This window comes from Bidens hawaiensis, unplaced genomic scaffold (genome assembly GCF_021521415.1).
Source record: "Bidens hawaiensis isolate Kalapana, Puna unplaced genomic scaffold, B.hawaiensis_p1.1 tig00001032_1, whole genome shotgun sequence".
Taxonomy (NCBI): domain Eukaryota; kingdom Viridiplantae; phylum Streptophyta; class Magnoliopsida; order Asterales; family Asteraceae; genus Bidens; species Bidens hawaiensis.
In genome coordinates, this window is record NW_027491060.1 from 3,909,966 (window position 1) to 3,928,386 (window position 18,421).

Consider the following 18,421-nt stretch of genomic DNA (forward strand, 5'->3'; position numbering starts at 1 on the left):
AATTCTATAGTTAAAACTGAGAACTATCTCACATCCTCAAATCTTAAACTCATGAGTCTCATCAAAGGGGAGATCGGAACAGGGGACTCTACCCGGTTTTGGCTATACCCGTGGACCAATGATCCTTCGTACAAGTTTTCAGTTGCCTTTGTGAAGTTCCTTGTGTTTTTAGCTTCTAATGCGATAGTCATGTTCCATTATGAAGTGGATAACTTGGTCCCACAAAAATGAAGTATTTTGGTTTGAAAGACGGAGATAAATAAATAGCCTATCTACTCTCGTGGTTCTTAACAAAAGAAATGTGGATCTGGGTTCGAACTTTGGTGACATGTAAGTTGCTTGGTTATTATGAAGAAACTAGTGATCAATTCCTAACTTCACGTTATTTCACCTCGTTGATATGACAACTTGTTAGCAATTGATGTCAAATTCCTTCCATCTATGCGTACTTAGTTCGAGACTTAAAATTCATGAAACTAGCTATCTTGGTGAAAGTAACAAGGTATTATATGGTATGGGTCATTCTCACGACGTGTTGGTGCATTTGGAAAACAAGAAATTGAATTATTTTCTCTAATAAACCGGCTAGCTTCTCAAAAACGGTGAAAAACATAAATATCTTTGGGATACCTTTGAAAAAAAAAGCTGCTCACCTAGAAAAGCCGTGTATAGTTGTAGTTGTTGTATGAATATATTGGTATAATTTCTCATTATAATTTAGGTCGGTTCGTTGTTTAGTTTTCTAGCGTCTTGTTAATTATTATGTTAATGAAATTTATCATTTCAAAAAAAGATATAAAGTGGTATACAATCATATTTAAATCCATAGAAAATTAATGAAAATGCATTTCACTTAGCCTATACTGTAATGATTTAGTTACTAATCAAATAAATCCAGAAACTTTAATGGAAAAAACATCATCGGAATAAGAAAATAGCTCGTAGCTTGTTCGATAAAGCTTGAATAAAACTAGCTAAAAAGAAACTTGATTTGAAACAACCTGAACGAAGCCAACTCATTTTTGTAATCTAGTCAGCTCGATAAGAGCTGAGCTCGGGTCATGACTCGGCTCGTTGGCTCAATCTTACACTCGTTTAACTTCAAGCTCGAACTTAAACCGAGCCAAACCGCCTCGTTTAATTTCGAACTCAAGCCTTATTAGCTATTTGCTTATGTTGTTTGAGCACTCCTCAAAACCCTAACTTTAATAACCAAAGCTTGAAGCATAAAAAAAGAGCAATAATAAAAAGGAATAAATAGTCAGTCAGTTCTGTGGTAGTTTTGGATTGAGACGATGGCTTCAGTAGTTCTGGATTCTGATTCTTCTTCCGATGTTTCTTCTCAATTTCAACACACACCTTCTTACTGGTAATATTATATTATCTTCCTGCAATTAATCAACTTTCAGATCAAATCATCCTTCAATTATGCCCTAATTAGCATAATTTCCTGAATATTACGCCATTTAGGTCAAATGCTATAATTTAAATTTTGAATTATTGCAATTGATATAGAATTTGTTACATTTTTAGCATCCAAAGGTGGTTTTGATTAATAATATGTTGTGAAGTAAATGGAATAATCTAATTTTGTGTTTAAATTTTGGTGTAGTGAAGAGAATGTGTATTTGCTCTGCAAGAAGTTATGTGCAGATGGAGTAGCTGATGTCTCTGATCTCTTTGTTGTCTTCATCTCCAATGAGCATAAGCATGTATGTTTATTCTTTACTCTTTTGTTCGGTGTTGATTATTGATTTGTGTTGTCTAACTATATTATGATGAGAGGGTTGTTTGATATAGAATCAGTTTTAGGTAGAGGACTGTGTAACGAGGATACATAAAACGGTTATGTAACAGCATAACCGATGAGGTGCACGAATTGGGAATACCTCTTGTACATGGACAAATTATCTAGAGTTTTAGTTTGTACAAAGAGGTTAGGTTATATTTATCTAAATTTTGGGTAGGTTATGATGAAATGAGAAATCTATCTGATTAACAAAAAGTATTATGTAACTACCTTGTACCTCACATACATGTCTATTTGATACGTGCGTCTAGGGGTGTTAACGAGCCGAGCGAAGCCCGAGCTCGGCTCGTCTAACTTATGACTTACGAGAGCTCATTCTCGGCTTGTTTCGAGATTTTTTCTAAAGCTTGAGCTTGGTTCCTGAGTAGTTTTTTCATACTTGAGCTTGGCTTGTTTATTTTTTTTAATAATTTATATTCATTTTTAATTATTGATTCGTCATGTTTTACGTTTGACTACTGAGATAAATAATTTTTTTACATTTTATTTTAATAACGTTTTACTTCCCTTTTTCATTCAAGACAAACACACATTAAAACATAAACATGGTTGTGTAACAAAACGCCTTTTTTTCTTTCTATTTACGTATGACTTTTTGCAGATCCCATTGTGGCATCAAAAAGCTAGCCATAGAGCGGACGGTATAATTTTGTGGGATTACCATGTTATTTGCATTCAGGTAACGGGTTTAAACTCTCACTACACTAGTTTATACGCACATAATCACCATGTTAAGTATGGTAGGGCTGTTCAACAAGCTCACAGCTCGCTTGGAAAGTGGAAACCCGGCTTGAAAAAAGCTTGTTTGTAAACGAGTCGAATCAAGCTGGCTCGGTTTATGAACGAGTTGAGCCTGGCCAGGGTTGACTCGGCTCGTGGCTCGATTGGCTCTTTTAAATTTAACTCCAAAATTTAATATTCAATAATATTAACAGTAATATAATAACATATAAAATATTGTAAAAAAACAGAAATGTTACATATAACGTTTTTAATTTGCCTCTTCATCTTTAAAAAACTTCAAAAAACCAGAAATAGTGTATATATAATGCTATAAATTCTCTAGTTTATAAAATTTGTATTATGTATATGTTCTAATTTATTTATTTATATATTTTTGTCTTCTATAAATCAATGTGTAAAAAAGTTTTTTTAAAGAACGGTTAATTAGCCAGCTTGTCGAACCATGAGTTGGCTCAAGCTTTTTATGAGCTGAGGTTGAGCTTGACTTCAGTTCGTTTAAGTTTGAGCTCGAGCCCGAGCCCAACCTGGCTCGGCTTCTTGGTTTGGCTGGTTTACAGCCCTATGGGTCATGTTTGCTCCAAAGAGAGTATTTAATTTAAACAAATTCATATATAAATCATATATACACGTATTATTGAAGTTTAAAAATTGGTGAGCAGAGAAGAAAAGAAGGAAAGTCGGTGGATTTAGTATGGGATTTGGATACAAATCTCCCACTTCCATCAACCCTAGCATCCTATGTATCCGAAAGCATTCGACCATCATTTGAGCTATTTTCTGAATTTCAGAGGTAACAAAATTTGGTATTAAATTTGTTGTTTAATTGGTGATAATAATGGTGAATTGATATGTAATCTCAGGGTCTTTCGTGTTGTGCATGCTCCATTATTTCTCCGTCATTTTGCCTCCGATAGGCGACATATGAAAGATTCTAAGGGAAATTGGACCTCTCCTCCACCCGAGTACAAATCCATAGTCGCCGAAGGTAAATAATAATATCTAGATTGTCAAAGATGTTAAAATATATTTTTATTACAATATATAATTTAAACATTTTTAAACACTTTGGGTAGGATGGCCGAAAAAACTGAACCCGATTGAAAAGCCCGAAGCCTGAAACTTTCTGGACGGGTATCCGTGTAGGATTATAAGAAAATTTGTGAAAATTACGTGTTTTGTCCTTTAGTTATAATAAGGTCCAAATGGTCATTTTGATTAAAAAAGACACTAATAGAAAAGGTTAACACTGGGTACTAAAAAAGACGAAAAGTGTGACAACATATGAACTTCAAGGACATTTTTTGTACTTTTTTTAGAACAGATCTATGTGTTACTCCATATGTTAAAGGACAATGTTTGTACTTATTGATGTTAAAAGGGCACGATCTACGTGTTACTCCATATGTTAAAATATATTTATTGAGTAGGACGGCAAAAAACCGAACCTGATTGGGAGACCTGATATCTAAATATCCGGGGCGGGTATTCCTTGTGGGATTAATAAAAAAATTACGGTTTCTTGTACTGGTTAAATATAAATTTTGTTTAAATAGGTACTGATTATATAAAATTCCAAAGGGTAATTTTCATTAAATTATATTTGATTAGATATCAACTGTTTCTGTTTTTGGTTAGATGGAAGTGTGCACAACCTAAACCAGTACATTGAAATGTCAACAAAAGATGTTTTGAAAGTTGTCGGGGAAGATTCGGTTAATGCGGTTTTGACCGAACAATTGGGTGTGCTGGTGGGTGAGAGCCAGCTGGAACAGTTCTTTTCTTGCATTGCAAGTTAACTGTTATGTTCATTCTTCAATACCCTCTTGTTGTTACAGATTGTAAACTGGTTTTTAGATGTTATGTTACTTGCATGTGAGCAAGTTACCTGTATTTCAAGGCATTGCTAAGTTGACAGAAATGAGATTTATTGGCAGGGGTTTAATTTAGACTCCGATTCAGGACTAGATGATCGAGATTGGCGTTTACAGTTTGGACCACTTAACAAAACTTAAGTTTATCTCGACATATGTGGACATGGTTTCTGTGTTTTTCTTGTTGGTCACAAATGAAGTAGACTTGAAACCATTTTTAGGTTCAATTTTGAACAAGATATTATCTTTTTTCTATTTATCGATCTTCAATCAATATTTTCACATCACTAATATTATCAACGTATTTCTAAGCCGTGGAGATTGTTGTTGCAACGTCTCAGCTAGTCGAGATTGCCATCACAATACCTAGTAACATCCTAGTGATCAGCACTTTGTCCCGCTATTATGGTAGTAGTCACCAACTTGTCACACTTGTGTGGTAATCACAAAATTTCATAACAAAATAAATTAATCATTTTAATTTTAATTTCATTGAATAATATATTTAAATTGCAAGTTAAAAGAGTTTATAACAAAACACAACTTCATGAATTAAATCTATCTCAAGGCTCAAAACCAAAACCAAAACCAACTATTGCACTAAACCAAAAATCAAGTACAAAAAGATCTCGAATTCATCTCTCTCTGATCCTCCTTACTCCTTTTCAACAACTTAGGTCTCCGATTCGTTGGTTTCAAAAACAAACCCTGAAATCCGACCATCATTCTTACAACTTGAACCAACCGCGCCTCGATCTCTACCCCATTTGGTTCAAGAACCCGTAAACAGCGTGCAACTGCCTCCATCGTACTCATACACCCACCAAAAGGCTCCTTCCTAAGTATTAAATCCGAGTTGAATTTTGTTTGCCCTTCAACATGAAAGTCATAGGTCAAACTTACCTGAGTGGCAAACTTTGACACGAACGGAAGGCTAGCCGATACCATTTCCTTTGCGTGTTTCCATGTCCCGTCAAAAACGATAAGAACAAATTTGTTTGCATCATCATCTGCAAATGAAGACTTCCACTCGTTGATCTCCATTGAAAGAGTCGCGTCTGTACCTATAAAGTCAAACGGGCCAACATTTTATACGTTAAAATCGTCATATGATAGTCGAATTGTAAAAGGTTTGGCAAAACGGTCAGGTTGATACTTATACAGTTATACGGTTCGGTTTGGCGGTTTGACGGTCTAGATGACAGTTTGAGACTTGAAACCGGCCGTTTAACCTATTTTTTTATTATTTCCTTATCGTTATTTTGAAATATGTAATCATGTATGCATATTATCTTCATCAACCATGTCCATATTTATCCTTTTAAAATTTGCACACATACTAACAATTTTGCAAGACAAAAATGGAAAAAAAAACTATTGAAACCGTAACCATCAAACATCAAAACCAGACCATGAACACCCCTTGTAAATACTAAAAAAAACAGAATTATCCAGCAACAATATTACCGAAAATCAAAATTCGTAACCTTTTTCAAATGAAAGCATAGCCATACTAATGCCCCTGATTTCAAATGAACACACAGCCAAATTATACTCCATTATCAATTCTGTAGATTTTAAATATCTCTGAAAGGTTCCGTCATCAAGGACTCAAACTTCTAACAATGTAAACTTATATATACAATTTAATATAAAAATAACCTCTATATACAACCTAAAAAGCTATATGTACAACCTAAAATAAGCACAAAATCTGTCCATGTACAACAAATGGAAAGAATTGTTATGAAGAAATCTTCTCACAGGTTGTCAAAACAGTAACAAGGGCCTAGGGGTGAGCAAACGGGCGGACATTGTCTAAGTTTTATGCTGAAACAGTAATTGATGTATCATGCAACAAATAATGCGCACATTTTGTCATACAAACACTCAGAATCATCTGTCTCATAATATAACTAGTAAATTTAGCACTTTTAATGTCAGTTTCTTAAAGTTGCCGGTTACTTGTTTAACAGCCAAACAGCCTCGTTAATCTTAAGCAACTGATTTTCATGTTTTTCAATGCGTAAGCATATAGTATGTCAAAATACATCATTTAACATGTATTTTCAGTTTCTATAATAATTAAACTGTATTTTAACTAGTAATCGTGTAAACACAGCGTTTCTAGCACTATAACGATTTCCTGCGCGCAGACCCGTGAGAACCAAACCAGACCCGTTTAATGGTATTCTCAGGACCAGATCAGTTCAGGTCACGCGGGTCTTCCCGGGTTTATGCTCACCCATATAGGAGCAAACAGGTCACAGCCGCGAGACCCTACCTAGACCCGTTTAATGGTATTCTCAAGACCCGAGAACCGTAATATAACCGGGCCTGTTTTAATTAATGATAAACAAAAAAATAATAATAATTAGACATCAAAATGTCTGTTTTTAATTAAAAAAAAACATTAATTTCTTGTTCTAACATGACTGAATTTCAACATAACCATATCAGCTACAAGACGATGATCAAAATGCATAAAAAAACAAACCCTAGAGCAGTAATAATAGTTATACCAGGAAACAGAAACGCGGCATGAAGAGTACGATTAGGGTTTTGATGGTCATGAAGAGAGTCGAGAAGAGGCGAATCGCCAGGACGCAATCGACGGCCAATAAGGGTTTGGCAGTTTCTGAGGCATTTATTGAGAACGGGAACTGTAGCTAGTGGGTGGCGTTGCTCGTGTGGATGCTGCAGGATTATGATTTGTGTGGTGGTGGTGGAAATTGGTTCTGTTGGAATTGAGTCGCATAGGCACACCGTGGCCGGCCGGTCGCAGGCGTTGCAGATTCTCCGGCGTGTGGTTGGGTGGCTGAGCTGAGTATCGTCGTCGGTGAGATTTGACATTTAGAATGTTTCGACTTAATTACACGCTCACTTGTTACCTTGACATTTGAATGTTTGACTTAATTACACGCTCAGCACAATCAAGGTACTACCTTGCTGGTTACACCAAAGAGAACGGTTTAGGCAGGTCTAGCGTAGTAATTACACTCAGGAAGGAAAAAACATTAACCATAGTTTATACTTCAATCTAATAATACAACACTTTAGCGCGTAGACGTAGTGGCGGAACCATAACTTTTTGGTCGGGGGTCGTAATAGAAATGGTTTTTTTTTTCGTTAAAGCACATCAATCACTATATTTTTCACCAATCGATGTGAAGCATAGTAGTTGTAATCTACAAGGCCCCGTAGCTTAAAACCTTTGTAAAACCACTTCATTTTCAACGGTTGTAAAATATTTCTCAACATAACACAACGGATAACTCAAATTCCTCTTGACTTCTTTTTTCTTCTTATTATATTTATTAGGCTTTAACGAATTCTTGATACTTGTTTTAGGTTCTTTACCTAAATATGTCTATAGGTGCATTTCTAAACATAAAAATAAGAGAAAATTATGACAACAATTATGTATTTTTTTACACCTAAGTCTTTTCCCGTCTATTTACAACTTTACTCTCACAGTTTACCAGCCAGGTCTCAAACCTGGGTCCAAGAAAATTATGTAAAATATTAATCTAGTTGAATTTCTTGAATAGATATGGTAAAACAACATTACACACTTCAATTAAGCTTAAACTTATTAATTAAAATAACAATTAATAATACAGAATGTGACTAAAAAAATTTTAAAAGAAACTTACATTATAAGGTTGCAAAAAGGTGTACCTATGTCCACATATTTTTAATATTTTTAAAGAAACTTAAGAGTTAATTACGATTTTTTTAGGTTAAGAAGATTGGCAGCCGACATGTATAGCCAGTATAGGACTATATGAGAAAGGAAAGAGTTTTCCTTGAAAATGTAAAATACAGCAAATAAATATCTAGGTTAATAATTTGTATTGTGGGCCAAGCTCGGTTTTTTAAAAAGCCAAGTTATATATTTCAAGTTTTTTAACCCAATAAACACTTAAATACTATGTCTTCTTCATTTTCTCTGCAATTTCATAAAACACAACAATCCATCGGACTTCCGCTCACCGGCACCGGAAAACATTTCTTCATTTTTTTTGTTCTTTTAACCTTAATGCATTTCGGAGGACAATCAATAGGGTCAGTTATACAAAACATTTTTTACAAAGTACTCTGGTGACCTTCGAGTTTGGCCGTCGGAGGGTCAACAGACCCTCCTGTAGTTCCGCCCCTGCGTAGACGCATTTTAACTTTAGCTAGGGAACACAGTAAATTGAAATCAGGAAGGATTTAGTTATACTTCAACGGTTCAACCTTTAAAATTGGAATAAAACATAAGAATATATGTTGCCATAGACTTCTTTAACAAGTCATGCCCAATTCTAACAAACCCAAGTGGAGTCAACCCATAAGCTATTATTGTGGGCTTAAAGTGTCGTATCCCAATTATAAATAACTGATACAAGGGGCTAGGAGACTTAAGGAGGTCACCCATAACTCGGCCTGATAAGACGGTACCTTAGCCCAATGGCCCATCAAAACGAGCAATTAAGTACTAGATATGTGACATTAAAGTCTTAGAAGAAAGATTTGACTTCTCGGTATTTCACCAACATGTTGAACATAATTATGATAAAGTTTAAGTTAAGCAAACTTATAAGGGTTTTGACACAGTCACAAATATATAGAAGTGAGATCTCCTAGTCATACCTTGTTATCTGTCATTAGTCCCCCCCCCCCCTCTCTCTCACACAAACTCTCTCCATATACATATACACTCATGCACAAGGGAATCAACAAGAATAACTACGATGAAAATGGATCTAAACTAGAGGATTCTTTCCCCTCCACGATAAGACACGAGTCCATTCCAAGCACGATGTGAACCTGAATCTCAACAAGTATATGAAGAGTGCAATTTTGATTTCCACAAGAATAAATCTCCCACTCAAGTAGCTTCGGTTCATCTTCGTCAGAAAACTCAACAACAGTGCCAACTCTTATTTATCTCTCGTTCATATTCTTTACCGCCACACCAACTCCATTCATCCGCTACCACGCCAACATCATTCCTCAATCCCCACTTCCCAAATGGCAATTGCAAAAGAAAACCATGTGAAACATAAACTGTACAATTGTAAAAGAAAAACCTTTTGTATGAAAACAAATAATCACACGATTTAAACAATTTACTTTATAATATATTTTGTTGCTAAAACAATATAATATGTCAATGAGTCGGTGGTGAAGTGGTCACTTGGTAAGGGAGAGATTTGTTGTTTGATGTAAGACAGGTTCGATTCATGCCCATAGCATTTAGTTTTGACGACATTAGGTAATCATGGGAGACTAGGCGAGGATGTGATGTTCACTAGTTGGATATTTGAACTGAACGAGTTTTAACTCGCTCTATTATCGTGCCTTTGAGCGAGTGTCATAAGCGTTAGCCTCAGGTGAGAGTTTCCCCAAATCAAAAGCAGAGTCCCTTTAAATGAAAAATAAAAATAAAAGTATGAAAGAACCTTACCTGGCAAAGTCAGTCGTGTGTGAACAAACCAACCCCAACTCATTCGGCATCCACAAACAACCCTATAAAAACCGACAATCTCATCTCTAACATTAATAATAATAATCAATCCAACCTCTCAAAACCCTAACTGAACAAACAATGTCTGATGCCTACTGTAACGACTGCAAGCGCAACACGGAGGTCGTCTTCGACCACTCCGCCGGCGACACCGTCTGTTCCGAGTGCGGACTCGTTCTCGAATCCCACTCAATCGATGAAACCTCCGAGTGGCGTACCTTCGCCAACGAGTCCGGAGATAACGATCCCGTCCGTGTCGGAGGTCCGACGAACATCCTCCTCAACGATGGCGGTCTCTCCACCGTGATTTCCAAACCTAACGGCGTTACCAGCGATTTCCTGTCGTCGTCGCTGGGCCGGTGGCAGAACCGTGGATCTAATCCCGATCGATCGTTGATTCTGGCGTTTAAGACCATCGCCACTATGTCTGATCGGTGAGAAGTGTTTGTATGACAATTGTTGATGATTTAATTATATTGGAGTTGCTAGGGTTTGTTTGGTTGAATAGATGTATATGGTGAATTGGTGATTAACTGATTGTGATCGTATGTCTGATCGGTGAGAAGTTTTCATATGTTGATGAAAATTATTGTGATTTAGGGTTTTTGTGTGTAGATGGTATGGAGATTATGATGAATCAGGGTTTCATTTTGTTCGTAGACGATATTGTTGATTTGTAGAATTGAAAGTAGGATTCGGAATTTGCTGGTAAAGCTACTGCAAATTACATTGGATTGATTGCACATGCTGATGTATCATCTTGCTAGGGTTTAACAAAGCTTGAACTTGCTTTACATGACTTTGAAAACAGAGTATGAGTTTTTTTTATTACAGAGATTGGAAAGCATAAATTGTATTGTGATATGCTCTTACGTTATTTTTTTTATCCTTTTTTATATTATCTTTTGAGTGATTCGCTACAAATAGTGTTGTATAACAATTGAGCTACGAGTGTCTTGTAAAACTGTGGCTGTAAATATGGTGAGTGGTTTTAAAGTTGAAGACCCATCCATTTATCACCGACTGTAGTTTATAAAACATGAGCTGTAGCAACTACTACTAGTAAGTTTTACATCATAAAACAATGTACAAATTACCGTCAATATTTTTTTTAAAGTAATACTTCTTTTAGTGTTTAATTTATAGTAGATAGACCCTGTCAACTTAATGCACTGTCTATTTCCCAAGTGATCAATGATTATAACTTGGTTTTGTTATAGTTTCCTATACTGATTTGCTAATAACTTGATATTAGAAAGTAGAATTCTGAATTTGCTGGTAAACATACTGCAATACACATTGGATTGAATGCACATACTAATGTGTCAATTTGCTAGGGTCCCTGAAACTTGAACTCTTTTCAAATGACCTTAAAACAGAGTACGCCTATTTGATTATGGAGATTGAAAAGCATAAATTGCATTGCGATATGTTCTTACCTTAGTTATTGTCCTCTTTTATATGATTTTTTGAATAAATCACTGCAAATGGTGTGGCATAACCTAGAACAAATGAGTTTACGAATGTGTTGTGAATCACTTCAATTTCACTGCATTTTATTTGTTTCTGATATGTGTAATTTATTATTCAGGTTGGGCCTGGTTGCAACGATTAAGGTATGTAAATTTGATGCATTATCTGCATAGAGGGACACGTTTGCTTAACTTTGTGACATTGTTTTTATTTATTAGGTTTTTAGCCAACATGTTATTGAGTTCCTTTTCTCAATTGTATATATTTTTGCCTTTTTTTCTTATATATTTACAAAATAGGATCGTGCTAATGAGATATTCAAGAAGGTAGAAGATCAGAAGTCGAGTAGAGGGAGAAATCAAGATGCCATTTTAGCTGCTTGCCTTTACATTGCTTGTAGACAAGAAGATAAACCACGAACCGTAAAGGGTACGGACATTATTAATTTATAAATTTGAGATGAATCTGATCTGTCTAGGCTTATAAATGAACCGAAAGGAGCATGCTCATGTTCTTTCATTTAACATTAACTGAACAAACGATCGAGCATGAAGAATTAAACAAACGGTGTTTTCTTATTCATGTTCATTCGTTAAAAATGAACATGCTCGTTCGTTAAACTTTAATCGAACATGAACAAATAAACGAACATGGCTTTCTTGTTCATGTTCATTTGTTAAGAAAATGAGCATGTTCATGTTCCTTCGTTAAAAGCAAAAAATGAATGGTTCACAGACATAAATGAACAAACATAACTGAACATGGATTAACGAACATAACTGAACCAGTTAAAAGTAATGTGAAAAACAATGTGTTGGCTTAAAAAGTTATTGAAACTAAACTAAGTTGTAATGCGCTAAACAAATTTTAAACTAATATATTAACGAACATAAACGAACAAAATTAAACAAACAAAAACTAACCAACATAAATGAACATAAACGAAAAACCATAAACAAATTTTCATAAATGAACTGACATGTGTTCATTGTTTAACTAAATGAACAGTTCTTTTGTTGTTCATTCATTTGTTAAATAAACAAACTTCTCGCCGAACGAACAAGACATGTCGTCATGTTTGTTCGTACTGAATGCGCGGTTCGTCTACAGGCGTAGATCTGTCTTCTATATTCATTTCATTTCTTTGAAAACCTCTGTTTAAATAGAAATTTGTTCGGTTGCGAACGGAGCTACGAAGAAAGAAATTGGGCGTGCGAAAGAATATATTGTGAAACAACTTGAGCTTGAAATGGGTCAATCGGTTGAAATGGGGACTATTCATGCTGGTGATTTCATGGTCAGTTATGTTCAGTTAATATATCATGTTTAGTATTTTCTTTTAATTAAGGTTTAAACGTTAATTTGCATGACTAATAAATAAACAGAGACGGTTTTGTTCTAATCTTGGTATGGCTAATCAAACCGTTAAAGCTGCCCAAGAATCTGTGAAAAAGGCGGAAGAGTTTGATATAAGGTATTTCCTTTTATGTGTGATAAGTAGTGTTATAATATGTCATAATAAGCATAAAAGAATGTACAACTCTAGTGACCCTTAAATATATTTTAATACTTGCAGGGCAATTACTTATAATATAAGGATATATAACATTAAAATGCTAGCTTACTCTCTAAGTAAACTTTTTCCTGAAGAATTGCCTCTATTTGAATAATAAACTACAATGATAAAAATAATTATATCATAAATAGAGTACTATTAGTACTTATCTTTTAATTAATATGATAGATCAAGATTCGCACTTGTATCAAAAAATGTTGATTTTTAATGTCCTAAAACTTAAGCCACATTGGTAGAATATGTGTTTGGTTATTTTTCTTAACAATATTCTCATGTAAAGTATGTTTTTGTCAACACCAGTAGAATGCATACTTTTTGTCGAATCTTTCATTTGAGATAATTTGCAATTTATTGTCTTTAGCAGTAATGCCATATGTCAATGCATGTGGAACAATTGCAAATACTTATTTTATTATTTTTAATTTTATTGTATGAATAATTAACTTGTTAGACATGATAACAAAAACTGAATTATTACAATAATAATCTAGTTTTGCCATTGCAAAGCAATTTAGGGGGTGTTTAAGATTTGCTTATTTTAGCCAACTTATAATAAATTTTAAAGTTTAAAAGGTGCATGGGATTGCTTACTTTGTGGAGGGATAAGTTGATAAGATACAATATTGTAACTTATAACTTATAGCTTATCCCAAAAATAAGACTGTATGCATTTACATTCACTTTAGACAATGTGAAACCATTTGACCAGCTTCCTTTACACTCGTATATGTTAATTTAATTGGTGTAAATCAAGTATAACCCATTCCAACTGCTTTTATTTAAATGTATATACAACTTTGTTTTTGCAGGAGAAGTCCGATATCTATTGCTGCAGCTATTATTTACATAGTCACTCAACTTTCTGATGAGAAGAAACCCCTAAAAGGTAACATACATCTGATCATCCTTTTATAAACATATACGAACGGGGCACGCTCGTGTTTTTTCGTTTATGAAAATGAACGTGATTGCGTTCGTTAATAGTATTACTTAAATGTTTGAAATGTAAGGAGAGAAACTTTGAGAGTACAATCAAAGTTGCTAATTTCAGTAATATATATTAATTAATAAAATAAATTATGATTGTGAGTACTATAAAAATGAAAATTATATGTTGGACTATTCTAACAATACACTTTTATAATCAAATTTAACACACTAATTATATATAGAAACATTTGAAATGTTTGGACACAAGCGTGTTTCTGATTAATTCAACCTGGCCAGTTTCACAGAAGTTACTCTTTTTGACCCGTAATGAACCAGCACAACAACCAATTTTGCCACCTCTGGTTCAAGCTGTTCGTAAAAGCTTGGGGCTTGCCTGAAGTTTGCTCGGAAAATGCTTATTTGTAAGCGAGCCTGTCCGAGTCTGCTTGGTTTCTAATTGAGCCGAGCCTGAGCCGGGGTTGGCTTGGCTCGTGGCTCGCTCGATAAGGGGCTCATTGGCTTGCTTGATTTGAGTTGTGTAATAGCATTAAAATATTGTATAAAAAACAAAGTATGCCTCTTGATCTTTAAAAAATTGAAAAAAACAAACAATACATATGATGCTATGAATTCTCTACTTAAAAATATATTTTTGTTCTATACATATCAATGTAAAGTTCGAGCATGAGCCCAACCTGGCTTGGCTCGGCTTGTTCACAGTCCCGCTTACTGTTAGTTTTTATAGCATGTAGTTTTGTTTGTTTTGAACTTTAAATGTGGATGCAGACGTGGCACTCGCAACTGGAGTTGCAGAAGGGACAATAAGAAACTCGTACAAGGATCTGTATCCCCATTTGACTAAAATAATACCAACTTGGTATGCTCAAGAGGATGGTATTAAAAACCTTGGCAGCCCTTGAAACACAGAAACAAACAAACCAACCATATTTATGGGCTTGAAGTTGACAACATTGGATTCAAACTATTTAAGATTTTTTTTTTTGGATGTTGTGATGGTGTTGATGAACAAGACAACATGACCATCCTCACCCCCCTTAAATGCCCGAAAATTTAAATTGATTCGTTCTCATATACTTGTGGAAGCTGGTTTCGAAACTGATATTTTATAATTTTCTTTTAATGAGACTTTACAAAAAGAGGAAAAAAAGAGTGTTGTAAATGTACTTTTCGCCGGTCGTTGGCTACCATTTTATATTATTCATTGACATCTTGTATCGCTAGTATTAGCGGTACAAGTATTTGCTTGATCTTTAGTCTTAGTTATCCGTCTGGTCATAGCATGGATATCAACTTGCTCAATCTTCACACTAACTTTAAAATGTTTTTAAGCTAAAACAATATTATTACCCGTAAGGTTGGATGGTGTGGAGGTAAGGATGGACAGGATGAGTGAGGTGGTTCATTGGTTTGTCCGACGGGTGTCGGGAACACCACCCCATCCCGCTCAGCTGAAACTCCTTGAGTCCTCACAGTAGGCAAAACTCCCCACAGAGCTAAAAAAGTGAGTTCTAGTCGAAACTGCAAAAATCAACCCGAACCCTAGCAGAAGAAACCGCAATTAAACCCAAAATTCTTTCAACAATAAGCACAAAACTAATCGGTACTTGATCATATTTCACAAGAACAATTCCAACTCCAACAACCATTTCCGACACTTCACAATCATACAAAAATTTTCTTCTCCCCAACAACCATATCTGACCAAGCAACCGCATCGTCAATCTCAACATGACGAACATGAGAAAAATTCGAGGCAGAAACCATACACAAGACACAACAAGACGAATAACGCAGCGAGATAGGACTTCTTCAAAGATGAAAAAAAAATGGAGCAATAAAGAACTTGTGATGTCTCTCTGTTAGCTATTATTTATTCAATGTAAAATGTTCTTTCGTTATCAGCAATCAGATATATTTGAGTGTTGTTTCTCGTGTCCTTGGAGAAGTGGTTTGCCTCGAAATGGACATTTTGCATAGTTATAAAACATACTTGTTTCATTATCTATTTTTATTTTATAACTATGTATGTTTCAAATAAGTTACAAAAAGACTCAAATATGACATATACAGAGAAACATTAAGGCTAATTCTTATTCCTACAAAGCATATCAAATCCTTATCAATTATAACAGTCATAAGATAGATAATTAAACATATGATCCCACAAACCAATATCCTCTGGAGTAATATTAATAACCACACACTTATTATTACTTAGCCATCATAACCTTAACAAACTCCTCATAGTTGATTTGGCCATCACCGTCGACATCCGCCTCTCGGATCATCTCATCAACTTCTTCATCCGTAAGTTTCTCCCCGAGATTTGTCATCACATGGCGAAGCTCGGCAGCAGATATGAAGCCGTTTTGATCCTTGTCAAACACCCGAAATGCTTCTTTAAGTTCTTCCTCTGAGTCGGTATCCTTCATCTTTCGGGCCATTAGGTTTAGAAACTCAGGGAAATCGATTGTCCCATTGCCATCTGCATCAACCTCATTAATCATGTCCTGGAGTTCGGCCTCGGTTGGATTTTGCCCGAGGGATCTCATCACGGTTCCAAGCTCCTTCGTCGTGATGCAACCTATATTGTATACGCTTTTAGCAATAATAATATTATTTTCACATAATAGACACCAAAAGCAAAAGATACTAGGGAGAGCCGGCTCCAAACTTATTTTTATTTCTTTTACACGAAAAATATAGTGGCTGAGGGTTTGTGGATCCAACTCAACACGAACCAGAAAATCGTGTTAGAAATGTAAACCCCAAACACGGCACACATACTTGCGAGTGGGTTGACTTTAACACAACTAGTTTGACCCGAAAGTCTTTTTAGTTTTTATTGTTTTCACGTATTATTACTTTAAATAATACATTTTACAACAAAAAATGCAAATTTATATATTATATAAAACAATCACATTTGAAGTAGAAAATCTTATGTAAATTGGCTTTTTAGCTTTGAAATTTGGCATTAGCCACCCAAACAATTTAATTTAATGTATAAAATGCATTTAGGATAACAAAATAAAAAATAAATGAGTAAAACAGATTCAACCCGAAAACGTCTAAACAAAACCTAAGTCGCAAATTTAGTGTAATGTCCGTGTCTTGTTCTCATGTTGTGTCAGAAATTCACACTCGTGGTCGCGGCTAAGTTAATCAAAAAAGCAGCAAGACAGAAAACCACCAATAATAAATTTTCACATAAATACCAAAACTATAAACAGGAAGTAGTAAATAACAGATTACATATTATTCAACTAGCCTGAATCTAATAGCAAAATTGACAACTAAAAAAGGGTTCCAACCCATGATGTAGTTTCAACTCTAACAACGTGTCCAAAAATTATAATAAAATGCAGCAAAACTTTTAAGTACGATTGAAACAAATGGATTTTTCGCTTGTAACACAATGCGCTCCACTTAAGCGACTTTCATGATGTCTAATCATACTTGTACCAAAATCCTAATTAGCACATAGCAATTCAAAGGCTATAACACAGTTTAACTCATAATAAAAATTATTTAGAATAAAAGTGTAAATAAAACTGAATACACGTTATCGGGTTCATAGTATTGGCTAAAATGTGTATGGCAGTCCACAAAACACCCTGTTTAATAGCCTAGTTTTGTAACTTGAAGTTTGATAACAAAATTAAACTAATGTTGTAGGATGAGGGTTATACAAGTATCAAATTCTCTTTATTTGATATTAAACTTGAAACAGTTGATTTCAGATGTATCAATTATTAATTCGATGAGTTATAAATTAAGAAGATCAAAATACACCAAACAAACTGTGTCAATTGCATCTAGAACTGTCGAAACTGCTCGCCGCTCGCTTGGAAAATGCTTGTTTGGTTTGGAAATGAGCCAATTGATTCGGTTCGGTTTGAAAACGAGCCAAGCATGAGCAATGCATCACTCTGTTCGGTATATATAAAAATATACGGTTTATTATAGTTTCGTAATTCCCGTGACTTCAAAGTTCAATTTTAAACTCTTAACTGCTCTGGTTTTATATTTGTTTTCTTTGATTTGCAGACATTTTATCGTCGGAAGTCTTGAATTAATGACATTTAGGAGTTTTAGAAATTTAAAAATGAAAAGTTTGTAGGGAAGCAAGTCAAACGAAACAAAGTTCAAGCATAAACATATCGCTGGTTTCTTTAAATTTAATCAAGTGTGAGCAAGCCTGTGTTTGGTTCGTGAAGAGAACACTAGTTACTTACATCTGGCGATTGAATGATATTTGTCATGAACCAATTAAAATCAGAAATCCAATAGCATGCATCATCGTGTTGAAATTGGCAACAAAAGTATAATAAATGAGATAAAGCGAGAAGAAGATACCGTCGCCATCTTTATCGAAGAGGCTGAAAGCTTCCTTGAACTCAGAGATCTGGTCATCCGTCAGCTGATCCGCCATTTAATTTAATTTAATTTGATTGAATTCAATTGGAATTGGGGGAAAT

General features: G+C 34.8%; 4 protein-coding genes across 4 annotated transcripts; 2 read left to right on the forward strand and 2 right to left on the reverse strand.

Annotated features, from left to right (window-relative positions):
* Window positions 1-1,234: 1,234 nt before the first annotated feature.
* LOC143553811 (protein N-terminal glutamine amidohydrolase-like) lies at window positions 1,235-4,794 on the forward strand. The gene is made up of 6 exons (XM_077043715.1): window positions 1,235-1,369; window positions 1,613-1,712; window positions 2,412-2,489; window positions 3,214-3,344; window positions 3,415-3,539; window positions 4,190-4,794. The coding sequence occupies exons 1-6, from the start codon at window positions 1,296-1,298 to the stop codon at window positions 4,348-4,350; spliced, it is 669 nt and encodes a 222-aa protein (XP_076899830.1). The 5' UTR covers window positions 1,235-1,295; the 3' UTR covers window positions 4,351-4,794.
* A 167-nt stretch (window positions 4,795-4,961) lies between these two features.
* LOC143553821 (tRNA-uridine aminocarboxypropyltransferase A-like) lies at window positions 4,962-7,286 on the reverse strand. The gene is made up of 2 exons (XM_077043726.1): window positions 6,948-7,286; window positions 4,962-5,489 (listed from the first exon to the last, which is right to left on the reverse strand). Exons 1-2 carry the CDS (start codon window positions 7,276-7,278, stop codon window positions 5,038-5,040), a joined length of 783 nt encoding a protein of 260 aa, XP_076899841.1. The 5' UTR covers window positions 7,279-7,286; the 3' UTR covers window positions 4,962-5,037.
* A 2,627-nt stretch (window positions 7,287-9,913) lies between these two features.
* Window positions 9,914-15,136, forward strand: LOC143555318 (transcription initiation factor IIB-2-like). Its single transcript, XM_077044892.1, has 7 exons — window positions 9,914-10,374; window positions 11,532-11,556; window positions 11,713-11,842; window positions 12,580-12,710; window positions 12,799-12,887; window positions 13,799-13,875; window positions 14,706-15,136. Exons 1-7 carry the CDS (start codon window positions 10,022-10,024, stop codon window positions 14,837-14,839), a joined length of 939 nt encoding a protein of 312 aa, XP_076901007.1. The 5' UTR covers window positions 9,914-10,021; the 3' UTR covers window positions 14,840-15,136.
* Window positions 15,137-16,013: 877 nt separating this feature from the next.
* Window positions 16,014-18,421, reverse strand: LOC143555330 (calmodulin-7). Its single transcript, XM_077044900.1, has 2 exons — window positions 18,300-18,421; window positions 16,014-16,524 (listed from the first exon to the last, which is right to left on the reverse strand). Exons 1-2 carry the CDS (start codon window positions 18,373-18,375, stop codon window positions 16,151-16,153), a joined length of 450 nt encoding a protein of 149 aa, XP_076901015.1. The 5' UTR covers window positions 18,376-18,421; the 3' UTR covers window positions 16,014-16,150.